This window comes from Gymnoscopelus microlampas (genome assembly GCF_963454915.1).
Source record: "Gymnoscopelus microlampas genome assembly, chromosome: 14".
NCBI classification, from domain to species: domain Eukaryota; kingdom Metazoa; phylum Chordata; class Actinopteri; order Myctophiformes; family Myctophidae; genus Gymnoscopelus; species Gymnoscopelus microlampas.
In genome coordinates this window covers 25,884,766-25,903,546 of record NC_139951.1, presented here as the reverse complement: position 1 = coordinate 25,903,546, position 18,781 = coordinate 25,884,766, and the positions used below count along the sequence as shown (strand labels likewise).

General features: G+C 40.7%; 2 protein-coding genes across 4 annotated transcripts in view; both read right to left on the bottom strand.

The window, feature by feature from the left end:
• The window catches only part of rab11fip3 (RAB11 family interacting protein 3 (class II)), a 41,211-nt gene extending 32,325 nt beyond the window's left edge, over positions 1–8,886 (bottom strand). For both annotated transcript variants that reach the window (XM_084079210.1, XM_084079211.1), the window contains exon 1: positions 7,136–8,886. In XM_084079210.1, coding sequence (XP_083935336.1) covers positions 7,136–8,803 — 1,668 coding nt within the window. In that variant the 5' untranslated portion in view covers positions 8,804–8,886. The remainder of the gene's footprint in view (positions 1–7,135) is intronic.
• A 2,564-nt stretch (positions 8,887–11,450) lies between these two features.
• decr2 (2,4-dienoyl CoA reductase 2, peroxisomal) lies at positions 11,451–16,705 on the bottom strand. Of its 2 annotated transcripts, none has more exons than XM_084077895.1 (10): positions 16,538–16,705; positions 16,312–16,422; positions 16,059–16,127; positions 15,000–15,051; positions 14,770–14,905; positions 14,158–14,282; positions 13,828–13,921; positions 13,194–13,298; positions 12,631–12,884; positions 11,451–11,842 (listed from the first exon to the last, which is right to left on the bottom strand). In XM_084077895.1, exons 2-9 carry the CDS (start codon positions 16,410–16,412, stop codon positions 12,664–12,666), a joined length of 903 nt encoding a protein of 300 aa, XP_083934021.1. In that variant the 5' UTR covers positions 16,413–16,422; positions 16,538–16,705; the 3' UTR covers positions 11,451–11,842; positions 12,631–12,663. The 2 variants fall into 2 exon arrangements, with proteins under 2 accessions (XP_083934021.1, XP_083934022.1); XM_084077896.1 differs by having other exon boundaries at positions 12,696–12,884.
• Positions 16,706–18,781: the final 2,076 nt, after the last annotated feature.

The window sequence follows — 18,781 nt, the reverse complement described above, 5'->3', positions numbered from 1 at the left end:
CAGATGATTGGCTTAATGTGCAACATTGTTTTCTCACTCAACAGTAAACAAACCAAGATACAGTATAAGTGTATACAGGGTATCTACACATTTCTAAAGTTACAATGTAATGACATTTAAAATGTCAAATTGGCCAAATATTACATAAGCAATGTGAAACATTGTGAAAATAGCTGAACTACAAGCTCACAACGAGCTTGGAGTTCAGCTATTATCACAATATTAATCTGTGGATCAGAGTCAAACTAAATGTAATGCATACAATTGCTTGTCGGGGTGGGGGGGGTTTCCCGTTCAAATATGATTATTTGGGGGCTCGCGGCTTGATAAGTTTGGGACTACAGCCTCCCACATAACCAAATGTATGGGTTATGACAGGGACTACAAGTGTGGGGGTAAAATTGGCATGTCGTCTACATAGGGAGAAAAAAGGAAAAGAAAGTATCTGGCATCCAGGATTCAGGTCTAGACCTATGCCTATATCTGGAGAACTACCGGTGGCCCCTAGCAATCAAAATGTGTTTGCACAAATGACAGAGTGGGCCAAAATGTGGTACATTGCAACATTTTCCCTAACTCATCATTATGCTGTCATTTTAGCCGTGTATCATTGACAAAATTAGCTGGGTGGGAGCCTGACAGTATGTGGGGTGAGGTTTCTGTGGTTTTAGACTCACTTGAGCCCCGAGAAAGTTAGCACACAATGTGAACATGGTCATTTCATAAGACTTTCACTTTGTGAAGGGGCTTCTAAGTTAAGGCCCTTTTTGTATCAGACACACACACACGCACACGCACGCACGCACGCACGCACGCACGCACACAAGTTGATCTACTTAGCAAAGCTGAGCTCCAACTCATGCAGCTTATTTGCTAAAACTCCTAATAAACTCTACATTGACTTATCCTGAGACTCTTACGACTGCTGATCTCGGCTCGATGAATTAAATCCAGCTGTAGTGAGAAACACAGAGGAGGGGGAATGGCTCGGTCTGCCTGCATGGTGGTTAACACCACAATGTTACAGTTAGGCTTCTGCACCAAGACTCTCTTCTTGCGACCCACCTCCGCCATGCAAATCCCCATAAACTACTGTAGGTGGGCTGTATGGTTTAGTGGTTGCGTCGGTGTAAGAAATATGGGGGTTTAAACGGTTGGAATGTGTTTTTCTCGTTTCAAAAAGAAATTGAGCGACGGTAGGAGGGGATATTTTAAATAGCATCAGGGGTTGTATGCCTGTCACATAGCTTTCATTTACCTACCTCGGAAAGTTACATCATGGTATACAGGAAATAACTTTGTTCCATGCTCTGCTCACTATTCAAAAGACACATCTCTACTGGGCGAGGTGAGGTAAGGCGAGAAACACTAGGGGATTCCTTTGTTACGAACGCTTGTATCACTAACGACAAAGTGCGGAGGTTGACTTTCGCATTGGTTAACCTTTTCCCCTCTTCTTAGTTCTTATAGAATCAGACTACAAGCCAATGACAGTATTGTAATGGTCTACAGTTGATCTAGGCTGAGTAACTACAAAACGACCAAAAAGCATCACAAGTGTCATAACACAACCACAAAATATCCAAGAGACAACTTTGGCCTTCTCTTACAACAGGACAGTGGGACGGCAAGAGATGATAATTGTTGGATCTCTGCCCTCCTTGGACTATAATGGCCCTGTCCTTCCACCACTTAGCGGAGCACTGTTTTTTTCTGTATTCTCTCGTTGTGTCTAATCAGTGCCGGCCAGAGCACGCCTGACCGCCTCCACACAGACGACTGTTGTACTTAACCCCAGGGAGATGAATACCCCTGGCGGGAGTTTTTTTCATCCCCAAATGGGGGATTTTATAGTGGCCCATGATGAACAAAACGCTGTTAACTGTCTCACATGGCTGTAAGCCAAACACGTCTGCAAAAGAACTGTATGGTCAGACAGGCCTTGTGCCTGCATCTTTTTTTTTAATGGCAAATACAACATGCATCCAGACACACAAAAGTGGTCCGGAGAGGGGAGGTTTCAGGCCAGGGGACATACATTCCACTGAGGATTAGAGCGGCAGCACATAAAAGCAGTGGGCCACACTGGCCAGAGAGGGGTGGGGTCTCTGGATGGACAACAGAGCTGTGACCACAATGCAGTTCCAAGGGCTTTGTGCACAATCAGGGACAAATCCCATGAGTGGCAGTTTGAAAATCTCCTTTCAAGCCAGTGAATTCCCAGATACTGTACAGCCGAGCCCTCACTTTTGGATGACATTTCACCTCTGAGAACCTGTGAGGTCTGCTGTTTATGAAGCACAGAGCGGCGTTTGTTGATGAATGGGCACACATTGAACTGTGATACAGGTTACAAGACAACTGTCAGAAAATGACACGTACAAGTACTTCCAAGTAATATCAATGACTGCATAAGTTGCTAAATCATGAATGGCAGCTTTCCTGACACAGCGATGTAACTTCAGACTGATGGTAGAAAACGTTTCCACTATTGGGATATTCTTTACTGATCAGCTTATGTTTATGCCTGATATCCGATTACATAACTGAAATATAATAGTTTTCAGTGACTGTGTCAATACAGAGGACACAGGTACTGCATTATGTTTGGCCAGCGTCATGTTTTCTCACAGATATGAAATACTTCAGTAAACACAGTAGCATAACTTCAGTAGCATAAGCTTCTGCTTGGTGTCCACATTTAGATGCAATGCATATACAATTTGCATTACATATTAATTTGCGTGCATGTTAGTTCCATTTCACTGAACTGCTGTCCTTCTTCCTGGAATGGTTCTGGGGTGGAAATTTGCATTCTATGCAAGTGGTGCAAACACACTTGTTCAGGACATGCATGCAAATATCTGATATCAATACCTCCCTGCAATCTCCCACACTGTGGTACAGAAAGAAACAGGTACAGTGTGGACTAGGGTATGACTACATATAACGCCTTTTTATCCCTCCTTGCTACATAGACTTTTGGCAGAAAGCCAAAAGCAATTATTGATAAAGTTTGCAGACATTGTAAAAATAAGCAAATAAATAAACAAATAAAGGAATAAATGAATAGTCTCAACCACATGAACCACACAATTTACTAATAGTTAAGTCTGGAAGACTCCCATATCTATATATATATATATATAGTATTTGTACTGAAAAGTCTTTTGTTTGATTTGCTGTTCTTATTTGTGTACAGTATGTGTTTCACTCTTCTTCTTTTTTCCTGAAGAACCACTGTTAAAATACTTTTGTTACCACAAAGGGTTGTTATCTGCACCAGGCCAGAATGGTAGGGGGCAGAGATTGTTTTCACCCCTGTTCGTCTGCGTGTCTGTGAGCAGCTAATCTTGGGCACCGCTGGACCAATCGGTGTGAAACCCCACATATTTCAAAATCTGCCTCATGGTGGTGCTAGGGGCGGCTGTAACACATTGAGGGGTCTGTAAACAACACAGAGCCAAAAGCGCTTACATGGTACACTACAAATGCCACAGCTTGTTGCAGAAACATTGTTTTTCACCACATTTTAGGCACAATGTCCTAATGCGACATGTGACAATAACCAAACAGAGTTTTGATACTCCATACCGTTTGCCTGCAATTACGTTCACAGAATTGTGGGTGGGGCTTATTTCTTACAAAATATTTCATTAACGCAACATTTAATAATCCTCAAATTGGACTTGCATGGGCCTCGATAGCGCGCACCTCCATAAGTGCTTTTGAGTCTGCCCATAGGGGCCACCACCACAAAAGCTAAAAGTTGCACCGTCTGTTGTACAAACTTCCCCCCACAGGTTCCTTGTGTCCTGACGGCTGCACCCCACGACTGACGCAGCCCTGGGTAGGCAACATGGCCTAGCGGAGATCTATGCTCGGAGGAGCGCACTTTTCTAGTTCCAGATTGTTCTAAGGAGTGCCGGTAAATCAAACCAAAGTGTGATACATAGTAAAATCACTGAAATATGAATTACACACCGACTCATTGTAAAGATGTCAATTTGCGTTTTCAATACCTTTAATTTGACAAAGTCCCAAACAAGGGAATTCAAAATTGGGTGGAGACCTTGTAAGATTAGAGTGATCCTTCCCGAGGTTCTCAGGGTAATGAACACCAAGTGCACCCCAATGTCATTACATAACATTCTTCAAATTCTGAAGATAAGTCTGTCTGCTGCTTGCTTGATTTTTGTTAATGAAGAAAAAAAACTAGCTTAAGCCTCCGTCTCTCTCTCAGTCACGGAAGGACAGAAATCTGAGAGCCAGTGCCTGTGAGAGCAAAGATTCACTCGTTTTGGAGCCCAGACATCCAATATCTTGAGTCATACACAACGTAATCTATCTGCACAATCTTGTTAGAGCTCCACACAAAACAAATCTTTCTTTCTAGGAAGAGATACCAAGATACTATAACTGTCAGGACCAGAATACTACACATCCTACAGCAAGTACATTCCACAGAAACCAAATGCCATGGAAAGACAATAGAGCATCCTACACCTCTGAACTGAGAGAAATTCCTAGAGTCATAATGTACTTCCCACCAAAACAAGACATAGAAATTATATGGCTCTGTGCCGCAAATGAGCAAAGCCCTTCTCCATCATTGCAAAGTGGGGTCATGGTCAGACAGTACGGATCCTCTGACTCAGGGAAAACACATTCTACTCTTAATCCTTTCAAATGCCCTATCTGTGGGGAGCCAGAGGTACCTATGGCAGGGCACAGGATAGACCTGACACAGGGGTACTTTGAACAGGGAATGAGGGAATTAAAATGCATGACTTTAATGACTAGACAGTCAGCAAACAAGAGTCTACTAATCTAGGTGGTGGAGTGGATAGCAGAAAGAAAATCCAAATACGACACAAGCTTGGTTGTTCTCCCGGGTTTATTGACCAAATCTTCCTGATTGGCCATTTGACAATCCAAGATGAAAATCACCATGTCTCTGTGGTGGGCACGAACTTCACTACACACATTTCTATGGGGGGAAAAGCAACTTTGTGAGGCCAATTACCAATTTGATGGCCATCCGGAAAAATGGGAACCATCTTGGATATTCAAATGACCAATCTGCCAGATTTGATCAGGAATCTCAGCTGCATATTGCTTACTGTATCTAATATGTACTATGCACTATATAATCCCTGCAAAACAACCCATTCAATATTATTGTTATAACTGGTGTGTGCTATAGCGTAGGTAGGCAATACATGACTTGTTTTATCATAATACCCAAATCAAATGAATCAATTAAAGATAACAAGCCAAGATTGTCAACAGCACTCACACATGCTTTTAAGTGTTGTCTTGACCTTGAACACCAGACATAATGAAATGGGCTGCTAAACCTGTAGCATAAAGAAGATCGATAAATTGTCATGAGATGAAATTTGGAAGCATGTAAAACACAAAGCAACAGGCATTTTACATCTTATATAATTAGATTCATCATATCAAAAGCTTTGAGACCGTTTTACTCCAAAACAGAATTTGAAGACAGGTAATTAGTATTTTTGAGTCATTCCTGTGATTATCTTTAGTAAAATATTTTTTGCCCATTCTTAGTTGAAAGTAGTATTAAAAAAACACTTTCAATGCATTCCAGACCTTGCAATTTTTACACTCAATTGCGTGTGCGTGTGCGTGTGTGTGTGTGTGTGTGTGTGTGTGAGTGAGAGAGTCAGGTGACATCAACATTTACACAGAGCCCTTTACTGATATTTGCAAATGGTGGATTTGCTTTTTTTAACTACTGGCAGTCTACTAGTTTGTTGATGAATAAACAAACACATTGACCAGGAAGTCAGACAGGACAAGAACATTACATCATTTAAAATGTCCCTGTGTGAGTGTGGCAGGCAACAATAATCTGTTCTGATTTAGCTCTTCTTTACAGGAAGACAATAAGACACCACGTAACACAGCACTCTACTCTGAACTAATACAAGGATCACAATGGAGTCGATGGCCATGTACACAAATAAAGCCTACTATTTAACGAGGAAGACTCTAATTTTCTGGAATAGGATGAATGCAAATCCAACCATCATTTATTTTAAGAATACATTTGTTTTTCTCTTGAACTGATAATCTTCACACTGTGAAAAGAATATGAAGAAAGCCTGCAGCATAGAGTGACAGGGGTCACAGGGGTGTGTGTGTGTGTGTGTGTGTGTGGGGGGGGGGGGGGGCGCATTAGCCAATTCACAAGCGATTATCCCCTCACCCACAAAATATGCAAATGGTAAATGACTGCGTGTCATTTGACATATGGAAGAGTAACAGGCCTGACTTAACTAATGACTGGCAATATGTTTTTTTCACAGATTTATCTGGATGCTGCCCTGAATCCTAATTCTTCAACAGAACCAAATATAGATTAGGCACTAATCCAAGCATGGTTATAATGTCAGTATTAGCCAAACCCTATAAACCCCAGCTGAGAGCTGCTTCACAGTGAGCGTAAGGGAAGAATGTTTTTGGTAAGAGTTTCCACTGATTAGGCCTAAACCTAATATAAAGAGCTGAGCCTTGTGTATTCTCATACTTAGACAGAACAGGCTTTGAATTATAAGTGTATACGAGAGCCCTGGCACTGATCAGGTTTCCTCTGCTTTATTATCTGTCAGGGTAACATAAACCCTCCCTCCTCACACCACTTATTCAACAGAAGATAAACATTTAAACAGGTAAGTGGACCCTATTCTATCAGAGACCAAGTTGTAGGTTACATACCTGTACATCCTGAACAGCACTTGATATTTTAATATAATACTCTTCTCCATAACGGGAGATTAAGTAGCTTCAGTTAAAATTACCAACTTTGACAAGGCTCTTTTCTTTATTTTATCACCTTCTGGTACCTCCATTTCAAAACATTAAAAATGACAGCATACTTAGAATGCTGATACACTTAAATGGTGACATCAGAGGGATGAATTTCAGACGACTCTGAGTTACAATGGAGAATCAATGATAAATCATTTAGGTAAATGGAACTCACTTGGTCGGCTATGCAATACCATCACTTAGCATGCATAATCTAATAACTGTCTGGGTGACAAGAAATAAACTTGCGTGCTTGCACGTGCACACAAACACAAGAATTGAAGGGAATTCTCACCTGATCTGCCCCATAGGCTGCAGCGAACTCCATAAACTCCTCAATGCGAACAAAGCCATCTCCGTCTTGGTCCAAAGCATCAAACACAGCTTTTAGCGGTGATACATCTCTGTCGCTCTGATTCGTGGTAGAAACCATGTGCATGGGGTCTGACACCATTTTAGAGAGGGAAACTGCATCCACTGTGTCCTCAGTAGTCCATCCTGGCTCAGGAGAAGACTCACACAACTCCTGAGCTGGGAAATCAAACGTATCCGTTTCGTCACAATCTGAATGTCCAAACAGGTTCAAGTGCATCAACACCTCCCCGTCACTCTGCTCAGTTTGCAAATCAGGAACAGCATCGTCTGGTATACCCTCGGGTGGTGTTACATCCCATTTTTCCTCATTGTGGAACTCACCTGTGTTCAGGCACTGATCCAAAGCCATTTCCTCATGGTTGGGTTCAGATAAAATGCTGCTGCCTGCCATCAAATCCTCCCCATTCTCTGCAGGGCAACAGTCACTAGGCAATTCACCCAGCACAGGAGCATCGCTATCTGAGGATACCCTAGGTGTCGAGGCAGAGTGCTCCGTTGAAGAGTTTGAGTTTAGCAAGGAACAGAGAGGGGACAAGACACCCTCGACTAGGTTCTCTGAAGACAGATTTCCAGTGAAAGTTGTCAATGTGCTTTCCTCTTCTAACTTTTCTGCAGGAGTGTCTGGTGATGCATCTGTGCAGTTCAGAGAGGTGGGACTAGCAGGGAAGAAGCTGAGGTTGCTGTGACAATCAGGAACATCTGTAACATCCAACAAAGGCATGGATCCTTCTTGAACTTCTGACAGTGTACTAATGCAGTTTGCAGGGACAGTGACATGTGGGAGGCAACTTGGAGGCAACCCGAGTGGGGTCATGTTACCAGTTATAGGCAGATCAGTCACCGGTTCGAGGAATAAACCTTTGTCCCCAGTTTCAGGTGACACAGCCTCCCCACCCAGGGAGGGAGGGAGGCCCATGTCCTTCTCCCCCAGCGATAAAAGGAACAGCTCCTCGCTGACACCCTGTGGGTTGAGCTCACCTGAACGCTCTGGGGTGAGAGAGGCGGGGGAGTGTTCACAGGGTGAGAGGAGATCTACCAACAACGAGGCAGCCTCTGTGTTATTGGTGTCAGAAGTCCTATCTGAATCCTTCACGGGAGAAGATGGTTCGCTAAGGGTTATTAGCTCCCCCTGGCTACTTGCAGCATATGTGTCATTGACAGGAGCATCTTGTATCGGATTCAGTTCCTCACAGGCAGAATTTTCCCAGAGTAAATCCGTAGGACTGGGAGAAAACAGCCAGGTGGGTTTTTCTGTTAAAGGCAGTTGCTCTTGATGGATACTCAGGAAATCCCCTTTAGAGTCACTGGGTTGATCTCCCTTCAGTTGCAATATATGTTCTCCATGAGACATGGGTGTCCTAAAGAGGCTGTCTAAATTGAACTTGTTGTTTTCCTGGAAAACATCTCCAATGGTTGGAGGTGCTTTGCCCTGATCAGCAGTTTTGAAATCCAGTCCTGTCTGACCAGTTGTGTTTTGGGGCAACAAGCCTCCTTTGTCTGTATCCAGACTGACAAACCTGAGGGGCGACGGGGGTTCTGATTCCCACTCTGTATGACCCACAGGGCCAGACAGTACCGTCTGTTCCATTTGTATGGATTTTTTCACAGAAAAACACTGGAAACGTTTTATCTCAAAGTCAAGATCCACTTTTTCAGTCTAACTATTGTCATGATGTCTGATGGCATGGCTCATCTTCATATAGATCAGTCTTTGAACAATATGCGTGTGAGACTCCCAATACCATTGTCTAATTTTGGAAGAAAAAAAGTAAGTACCCGGATAAAGGGAATAACATTATTGCACATTAAAATCCACTATTGTAAAATCTACATGGATATTTCACTTACGTATAAATCTGTTTCTAACTCTCTATGTTCCACTGTGTCATGGCCAGTCCACTCCTGGCTGCTGCCAACTTCTCCTGCTGCCAAACAGCTGATGTCAACATGCTTCACGTGCCCCTGAAACCTAAGCAACCTTTCAAAACAGCACTGCTACAATAACACCGAAAGTAATCTCACCCAAATAAGCCGACCAGGTGAGAACCAAAACATGTATACGAGTATAATGTCGATCCGCACTAATAATAATTAGCTGATCATCATCATCTATCCCTTACAGAACAGCGCGGCCACGGTGGAGCTCGCTGCTGGTAGAGAGTCAAGAGTCAGGATTGAAAACCTTTGCATTGCAAAGCGATTCATTGAAGTTATCCTAACACGCGACAAGCCTCTCTAAACTAGACATGTGTAATCATTCATTTCTTTCTTCGAGCATCCCGTTAGATAGTTTTCCTCCCGTGTCTGTCATCGGGAATTACAGCTGCTAGCCCCGGCTAGCGAAATTAGCTTGTTAGCCAGTTAGCTCGCCAAACATTCCACCTCATCTCAAATAACAAAACACAGCGTTGCGATATAAAGCTCGTCAAAGTGCCATGAAGGCCGTCTGTCTGTCTGTCTGTCTGTCTGGGTGTGTAAAACACGGTCCGACGGTTAGATCCGCATTTTAGATGCCGCTGTGTTTTGATCTCCCCGTTGAACCGCTTCGAAAGGAACTGATCCACAAGAACCATCCACCTGTGTCCGTTAAGACAAGATCAGGCCCCGGACTGGAGGGTTAACAAAAAAAAACACCGTCCTTGTCTTCTTTCCGCCGAATCCTTCACGTTCTCCTCGTCCCGACACACGAGATGTGACTCGACGACATCGGTGCCATTGATCGTATCGATCTAAGTCGAGGCAGAAAGCTCCATGGCAGTGTGGGGTTAGTAAGGAACGCTCTCCTCTCTCCTCAGCATCAGCAGCAGTACAGTGATGTCCCCATCATCCTCCTCCTCCTCCTCCTCCTCCAGCCGCAGACACACAGCTGACGTTTCACGCATGCGCACACCACACACCGCAGTATCACTGGGGTTAATAATAATGTAAGCCGGTGTGTACTCCGTTGGTACGACGGTGTCGCGTGCCAAAAATAGCAGATCTGCAAGCTTTTTAATATCGCGTGTACACGCTTTTAGCTTGTTGATCTGCCAATCGACACCCCTGCTTCTCCTTGTTAAAGACAGCAGGATTTCATAAAATAATAAAATAAATAGTGCAGATTAGATTGATAGAGTATTTTTCTGCACTAATACTATTTATTTTATTATTTTATGAATATATGCTGTCTTTAAGGAGGAGAAACATAATTTCGTTTTTTTCCAAAGTTGCAGATGGAAAGCAAATAAATAATACAAAAATAATAAACAAATAAAGCAATGGAAATCTTGCGATGGTGTAAAGAAGCCTATATAAATAAGAACATATACACAGCTTGTTTTGTTAATGTGTAATGTGCATCACAATCCTAAGCAAAGAACATCATGGATGTAGAATGACAGTCCCTTTCGCACACAGTAACAGTTACTTGTTATGACCCAAATACGGTGTTAATGGTTCACCTGGTCACTTGGTCAGGGTTGTACCAGTATTCCTGTACACAAATAGAGCATTTGGTATGATCTTGAAGTCTTTAAATAGGCTTCTTCTCAACAAACGAATGCATTTTGTGAAGTGCTATAGTATGGCTCCCCCGTGTGGAATATAATGTGAGTAGCAGCCGTGGGCAGCTCCTTCTGACAAGCAACCATTATTAACCAGTACTGCACTTATTCTTTTAAGACAACAATCACTTGAATGGACCAAAACATTTCCAAAATAACTATTAAGAGAGGTCTAGCTTGCAAGACCTATTTATGGGTGTATTTGTTGATGACATGTATGTTAATATTCTATGCCGTTATGAATTGAATACATAGGACCACAATGGAAAGAAGTCCCCAGCACCTTTTTTTGTGTTATCCTTTTAGCCTAAATGCTTTACTGTACCTTCATGCTGTTTACAATTTTGACGTGTTATGCCCTGGTTGTCATTTAATGATAACCTGCTATTTGATTAAAATCACCTGTTGTTTCTCACAAGATGTCTGTGATCAAATATTTGCAAAAGGAGAAAGAAAAAAACCTGTATATGCAATGACTTATTGTACATGTGTTGTTTTTTGCTTGATCAGCAGCACCGCCCAGCTGTCGTCTGTCAAAGCATTTATCCCAGTGCTGTGCACACACTCAACAGGGTTTATGTAATTATTACTTTAGCACTTGCAACAATCTGATCTAGGTGTTTGAGAATACGATGACTATCACTCACAGGTGGATCAAATTATCTGTGATAATGCAATAAACTACAATCATGATTCACTGTAATTATAAAATATTTATTCATGGAGATTGTGAACATTTTATATAAAAATTACAAATAATGTGCATAATTACAAGCTAGATCACTGAAGAGTAAGTTATATTCTAAGAATGAATTGATTCTTAACTTGGACAGTACAGCGAGAGTTGACTTATTCATGGCTTCATTAATATTTGGTCCATCACCAACATTCTAATTAACACACAATGCAAAATATTTCCTACGATTGTAGATGATACTGTAGTTTTCACGTTCTCTAACCACTTAACCTTACAGGGAGTATTAGGTTGAGAAGACCATCAACAGAACATTAGATTTACAGATGGTTTCTGATTTGCAATATCAACTTCTCTGTTTACTTGGGTCTTTTTTCAGGTGACCAAAAACCTAAAAGAAAAAAAGAAAGACAAGTGGATGAGCAAATTTCACATTGTAATCACATCAAATACAGTAACTACAGGTTAGTGCAAACTCCCTCAGCTAAGGCTGACTTTAAGAAAGATGACTGCAAGGAAGGGCGAGCCAACACTGTAACTTTAATTGACAACAATAGTCTCATTGCTTTCAGAATAATCTATAGTACACTAATGTTATTCACCAGAACACTCGCACTGTGAAAATTCCAAACTCCACTCTCCCATCCTTCCCATCGTCTTTCTATTCGGTTGTTAAGACGTGACGTTGCGCCCCGCTAGAATAACTTCCGGGTCCAAGTGTGTATTTTCCCAATATGCGCAGTGCTGTGTCCCTCGCTGTTTTAACAGATCTGAGACTAAAATAACGACTAAAGTGTCATTCTACCGCTTTCCTGGCAACGACAAAAAGAAGAGGAAATCGTTTTCTTATATACATATATATATATATATATATATATATATATATATATATATATATATATATATATATATATATATAAATAAATAAAAAATATTATAATGTTAATGATAATAATAAATACATACAAATATAAATATATATATATATAATATATATTTTACTGTCTATGATATTAGCATTAAGACCCTTATTAACCCTCAATGGTTCCAACATGTTTGTTTACAATGAAGAGTGGACGGCGCTGGTGCCTTTTGGACCCGGACGTGACGTCGGACTACAAAATGACGTCAGACTTAAGAACCGAATACAGACGTTAAGCTCCGCCTCCACCTACACACCTGTGTTCAGGAGGAGGAGAGAAGGGGCCTGGTTCAGAGTTTAGCGGATTTAGAGGAGAGTATACCCAACAGCACGGACACGTCATTGTGAGAAGTCAGCCACGCCCCTCCATCCGCCACCAGGATGGCACCGGTCACATAGGACGAGGCCCGGCTAGCCAGGAACAGAACACCATGGGCCATCTCGGTCTTGTTGCCTGCCCGCTGCAGCGGAATGGACCGGAATGCACCAGCAGCTTCACCCCTAGGGCCACCTATGAGGGATTTAAACATGGTTCAGCAAAAGTTTAAACTTTTAAGTTAATTAGTTGGTCTATCTATGAACTAGCAACTTAACTAATAATAACAGCCATTCTGAACAAAAGCATAATATGTATATTTCTATATTTAAGGGTAGGCTACAACCAAGAAACAATATTTGACTGTCTTAAAGTTACAGAAACTTGCAGTTACATAAACTGTAGTTGGCACCTCTAGTCTTTATATGTTAAAACATTAGTAAAATGAATGACAGTAAAATGGCTTATTCCACTGATATATTATAGTGTCAAGTAAATCCTCACCCAGTCTTCGGAAGCCTTCTGTGCCGGAGATAGGACCAGGGGCTATTGTGTTGACCCTGACCCCACTAGGACCCCATTCCACAGCCAGGTGCTTGGTCATGGCATCTGTACACAGAAAATGGGCAACCGAGTTATTTTGAAGGATTCTCAATCTCATTCTTATGCCTCCACAGGCAGATAGCTCTAGCCAGAGGCATTATGTTTTCGGGTTGTCGTCTGTCCATCCCAACCTTATCATACCATATCACAAACGCCGTGAGGGAATTTCATGAGCAGAAATGTCCACTTGGACTCAAGGATGAACTTATTGAAGTAAGTGCTCAAACGGCAAGGTCACTGTGACTTACATCTGTCCCAATCTCATGAACGCAATATCTCAGGAACAACTTGAGGGAATTTCATGATATTTGGCAAAATGTCCACTTGCACTCAAGGATGCACTGATTCAAAGTAGGTGGTAAAGGTCACTGTGACCAAACAAAACAGGCTAATTCAATTAATTCAGTCTTCATTCAAAATACATGTTTAATTTGAGTCTGGACAGACAGATTTAAATGGCAACTGGTTGCGGAGGCATACAACAGCGATGGTATTTCTAGTTATAACTTTAAATCATAAAATGGTTATTTCTTACCATTTGCAGCCTTTGCAGAGCCAGCATGCACCTGGAGGCCCTGTCCCCTGTAGCCAAGTGTTGCTGAGATGTTCACAATGTTGCCTCCATGGTCCTGCACAAAACCATCATGGGACAATCACAATCTATCAGAAAAAAACAAACTATGTCTGCACTATTGAATTTGAGAAAACAAAAACAACAGTTAAGCATCAATAGTTGTAATTCTAGACCAGTGTTGCACAGGAGAGGAACCCGCTTGTTCTCAGAGAAAAGGAGAATCTCCACACAGATGCTTATAAAAAATCGAAACAACGTAATGCATTCAGACTGACATGAAAAGTACAGTACCTTGAACCACTTCTCATAAACCATCTTGCTGGAATTGAACGTGCCCATGGTGTCTATCTCCATGACGGTCTTGAAGGCATTGAAGGACAGGGAGGTTGCGGGGCAGAGGAAATTCCCAGCAGCATCTTTCAAAGAATTTACATAATCATAATAATTTCCAAGTTCAACCCCCCAAAACATGTAATACTGTATATCATTATAGCAGAACAATCATCTGTATGTCATATTGCACTTAAGCAAAGAGTTTCTATAATATTATCTATTGAGTGTAATAATATTGTAATGATGTAACAGTCTGGAGAGAGAACCTGCACATGTAAAGATAGGAGATAAAGATAGATGCAGCTTGAAAATGATTATAAAGTTAATGATTCAACTAAAACCTTCAAAAGTCGGCCTTGATCCAAACACATTTGCACATAATTGCCATATAGGAAACCTTAGCATTACGTCTTTATTATAGGGGTGTTGTAAATTGAGGAACATGCTAGTCACAAGTGTCACTGTGTGTGTGTGTGTGTGTGGGTGGGTGCTTGTAATTTAAGTTTAGGCTTGAGAGTCCCACCCAATTATCAGACTACCACAAACAGAAAGACAGTCACATTTGCATACTGTTAATGAGGATGTCTATGCGACCAAACTCTTTCAGCGTCTCCTCCATGGCGGCAGCAATCGTCTCTGGCTGCCTCACGTCAATACACAAAGGTAGACAACGGCGTCCTGACACAGCAGACAACTTGTTGGCTGCCTAAAGGGATGGACACGGTCACAATGAGTAAGACAGACTATCAAGCTTCATAAAACCTTTTGCCTATAGATTCCTGAAATGATGTAAGAGTGACCTCTTTGAGCTTGTCCATGTTCCTGCTGGCTATCACTGTGTCACAGCCATGCCTGAAAGACATACAATAAATCTGTTAGAATGCGTTAAGCCTAATTTATACTTAGTTAGTATAAATACAAAATAAAATAGTTATTTTTGTTGAGCGGTACAAGTATAAATTAGGCTCAAGGCAAGAGGTAAATACTATCAAAATAAATATATATCATGTGAAAAGGTATAATTAAAGTGGCTGAAAAGGGAATGTAGTACTTAAGCAGATTGGATAAGTAGGGTGACAGACAGGCAGTAATTTCGTGAAAATCGCCTAGCTACAGTATAGTGCACACACACACACACACACACACACACACACACACACACACACACACACACACACACACACACACACACACACACACACACACACACACACACACACACACAATATATGAGGAGGATAAAGGTCAGGTGACCATTATGAATATTTATGATGACCTCAAGGTGATAAAGGTCGAGTATTATCAAGCGGTAAAAGGTTAAGGACAAATAGTCATGTTGCAAGGATAAAATAAACACAATAAAATACAGGGAACGTCTTTACACTTCTAGAGTTACATTACAACTCTCCGGATTATGTTGTGCAGGGGTGAATCTCCTAAAAAGTCTCCATCCACTTAAGCGTGAGATAATATTTCTGACAAATGGGGTATGTTTTATCTTACATAACTTCAAACTATAAGCTAAGAGACGACAGCCTGACTCTCAGATAGCAAAGATCGGGGGCAAAGTCAGGTGCCACATGGAAGACTATGAATGGGCCTTTTACAGTACAAAATGCACAATTGAGACATTTTAATCTAATGACATACATCTTAGATCATGTCATCAGTGACTCAAATTTGGTTGGAAACTACAAAATGTTCAATCAATTGTCACTGTTTCTATATGCAGTACCTCACAATTAGTAGTTTTCACTCATGGAAATACAGTCTACAAGCAGGGTGCTGAGGAGGATAATATCAATAATAGTTTGATGCAGTACTACTATTGCCCCATGGAGGCAAGAAATATGTCTTACCTCATGAATACTTCAGCTATACGCAGACCAATTCCAGATCCTCCACCAGTTATAAAAGCAACTTGATCCCTAAAAAAAACAACTTCAAAACTTACATGGCATACATAAATTATCATGAATTCATAAGTTACACCTTTCCACATTTCCCTAATTCTTATTACATTATGATGCCATGCCATAGCCAATTGTGTGTGCAACACCAACGGTACAACAGAGAGATCTCACATATTACAGTGTTGCACTAAATACTTACTTTAATAGATCTGGACTGTAGATGTGGGTGTATGAAGTCATGCAGTCGTCTGTGTCAACATCCTCTGGCAATAACTCTCCAACTTGTTGTGGCTCTGCCATTTTGACGTTTCTAAAAGATAAACTAACTTTGAGCAAAAGCAATGTATACAAAGTGTAGAATTCGACACACGGTGAGGTCAAATGAAAGTGTAAGTTCAGTTGCACAAGTCAGTTCACTGTTTTACCTCCTGCAAGCAGGCAGGACACCGACAATCTCCCGTTGACAGAACAAATACACGATCAAATACAAGTAAACTGAGTCGAATTCCGACAGAAGACGACACACTTGACCGTTGCGTTAATAAATATACAGCTTGTTTTGTTGTTGCTACCACAATGAAGAAGCTGTCCTGCTTCTGTCAGAGTTCCGTCAACCTAAACATACATACGTAAGCATATGACTTCCGGGTGTTGGAATTCAAAATAAGAGATATATTTTCCAATGTTGAAAGAGTTTGAGATTCCTGAATTGGTGTCCAATGGCCATGCTAAAACTGCAGATTTGAGATTTAAAATTGCCCTATCTGTTATATGTGATGATGGTCCTGGATGGAATGGAACACTATTTGCTCCATGAAGCCTTCCACAAAATAGCAACACGTTGTAGCCTACCAGCTGTGCCAACTGTTGAATATGAATATGAATATGAATATGAATATGAATATGAATATGAATATGAATATGAATATGAATATTCATGTTAATGTTAATAGTAGTAGTAGTAGTAGCAGCAGTATTAGTAGTAGTAGGTTATCAGCAGCAGCAGCAGAAGTAGTAGTAGTTGTAGGTCTAGTAGTAGTAATAATACATGAGAAATATAGATAGATTTAGTTGATACTCAAAGACACAGACACAGTCATCAACGTGTCGTTAGCAGCGGGAGTGCAGGTTGGAGACCTATAAACATAAATATATATATATAAACATATATGTGCTGTATGAAATAAGCACAATTGCACCAAAAGCTCCTCAATTTGAAACCTTAGCTCACGCAACAATTTTGGCCAAACCAGCCACAATAAACAGCTTGAGGCACGCACCACATAGGCTCATTATATAGATCATAACATTATATTAAGCATATATTAAATATTCGTTATTATTACTGGAAATTAGTGCGTTTGAGTTCAAAGATGTGCCCATTGCTGTGATAACAGCTCCACAATTTGGCTCAAACTAGTAAGAAACTTGTGGCACTAGTTTAGACTCATTATAAGGAATTTTGTAAAAATGTACAAAGACATAATTATCTTGACAAACCAGCTAATATTTCGCATTCTGTGTTCTATTGGAAATCAGTACATTTCAACTATGTGTCACTTGCTTTCAAGAGCACCAACATTTGGCCCAAACCAACCAATCAGCTGCTTGGGGCCCTCTCTCTCTCTCGCTCTCGCTCTCTCTCTCTCTCTCTCTCTCGCTCTCGCTCTCTCTCTCTCTCTCTCTCTCTCTCTCTCTCTCTCTCTCTCTCTCTCTCTCTCTCTCTCTCTCTCTCTCTCTCTCTCTCTGTAGCCATTATATTGTTTCATTAATTGATTTTTGCTTTAATACTGTCCAGGCAATTTCCACCTAGGCTCAGTTGTTTACAGATGCTGCTGAGATGCCAAAAAGGCCTGCTCTGTATGTTAAAATTCATATTTTCCAAATATAACAGACATTTACTTATATTTGTTGTTGTTTTTGGTTAGGTCAAAGGTCACATCATTATTGTTTACAACATATTCCTGATAAGTCCTCCTGTAGTGTATCGTATCAGTCAATGTCAATCTTATTTTGAAATCCATTAACCGGATGTACAATTCTTACTAGGTTTGACTTGATGAGCACGTAGAGAACACTTAACATGACGAAACATGGTGTACTTTGGACCCTTTGCTTTGGAGCTGCTTTGGACCATAGTTTTTTTCACAAATGATAAATCATGATGCCTTATGGGTAATGAAGTCCTGTTAGGGTTTTTCTCAAAAACCAGTGGTGCAAAGTAACTAAGTACATTTTACATTTAAGTACTCTACTTAAGTATATTGTGAGGTACTTTTTACTTTACTGGAGTATTTCCAATTTTCAATACTTTTACTTCCAATCCACTACACCTTAGAAGAAAATATTGTACTTTTACTCCATTACAATTATTTTAATATTTTGGTTACAAGTTACTTTGCAGATTTTGTATTATTATTACAAAACATACATTAACCTCTACTGCCCTAAATATACTTTGGCAATTTGAAACTAGCCGATATATACAACCTCATCGCATTGCCACATGGTGTGAGCTTGTAGATATGCTATTTTCAAAAGATTTCTAAACATTTTGAATTGAACTTTAAATGGGACATTTTTGCATAATGAGTGCTTTTACTTTTGGTACTTTTAGTACATATTGATGCCTATACATTTGTACTTTTACTCAAGTCAATTTTGAATAT

Coding starts and splice junctions, on each gene's coding strand:
- decr2 (XM_084077895.1), bottom strand. CDS start 16,412: ATGGCAGAGCCACAACAAGTTGGAGAGTTATTGCCAGAGGATGTTGAC. Junction 15,052..16,058: donor ATAGCTGAAGTATTCATGAG/GTAAGACATATT, acceptor TATGTCTTTCAG/GCATGGCTGTGACACAGTGA. Junction 12,885..13,193: donor AGAAGGCTTCCGAAGACTGG/GTGAGGATTTAC, acceptor AATCCCTCATAG/GTGGCCCTAGGGGTGAAGCT.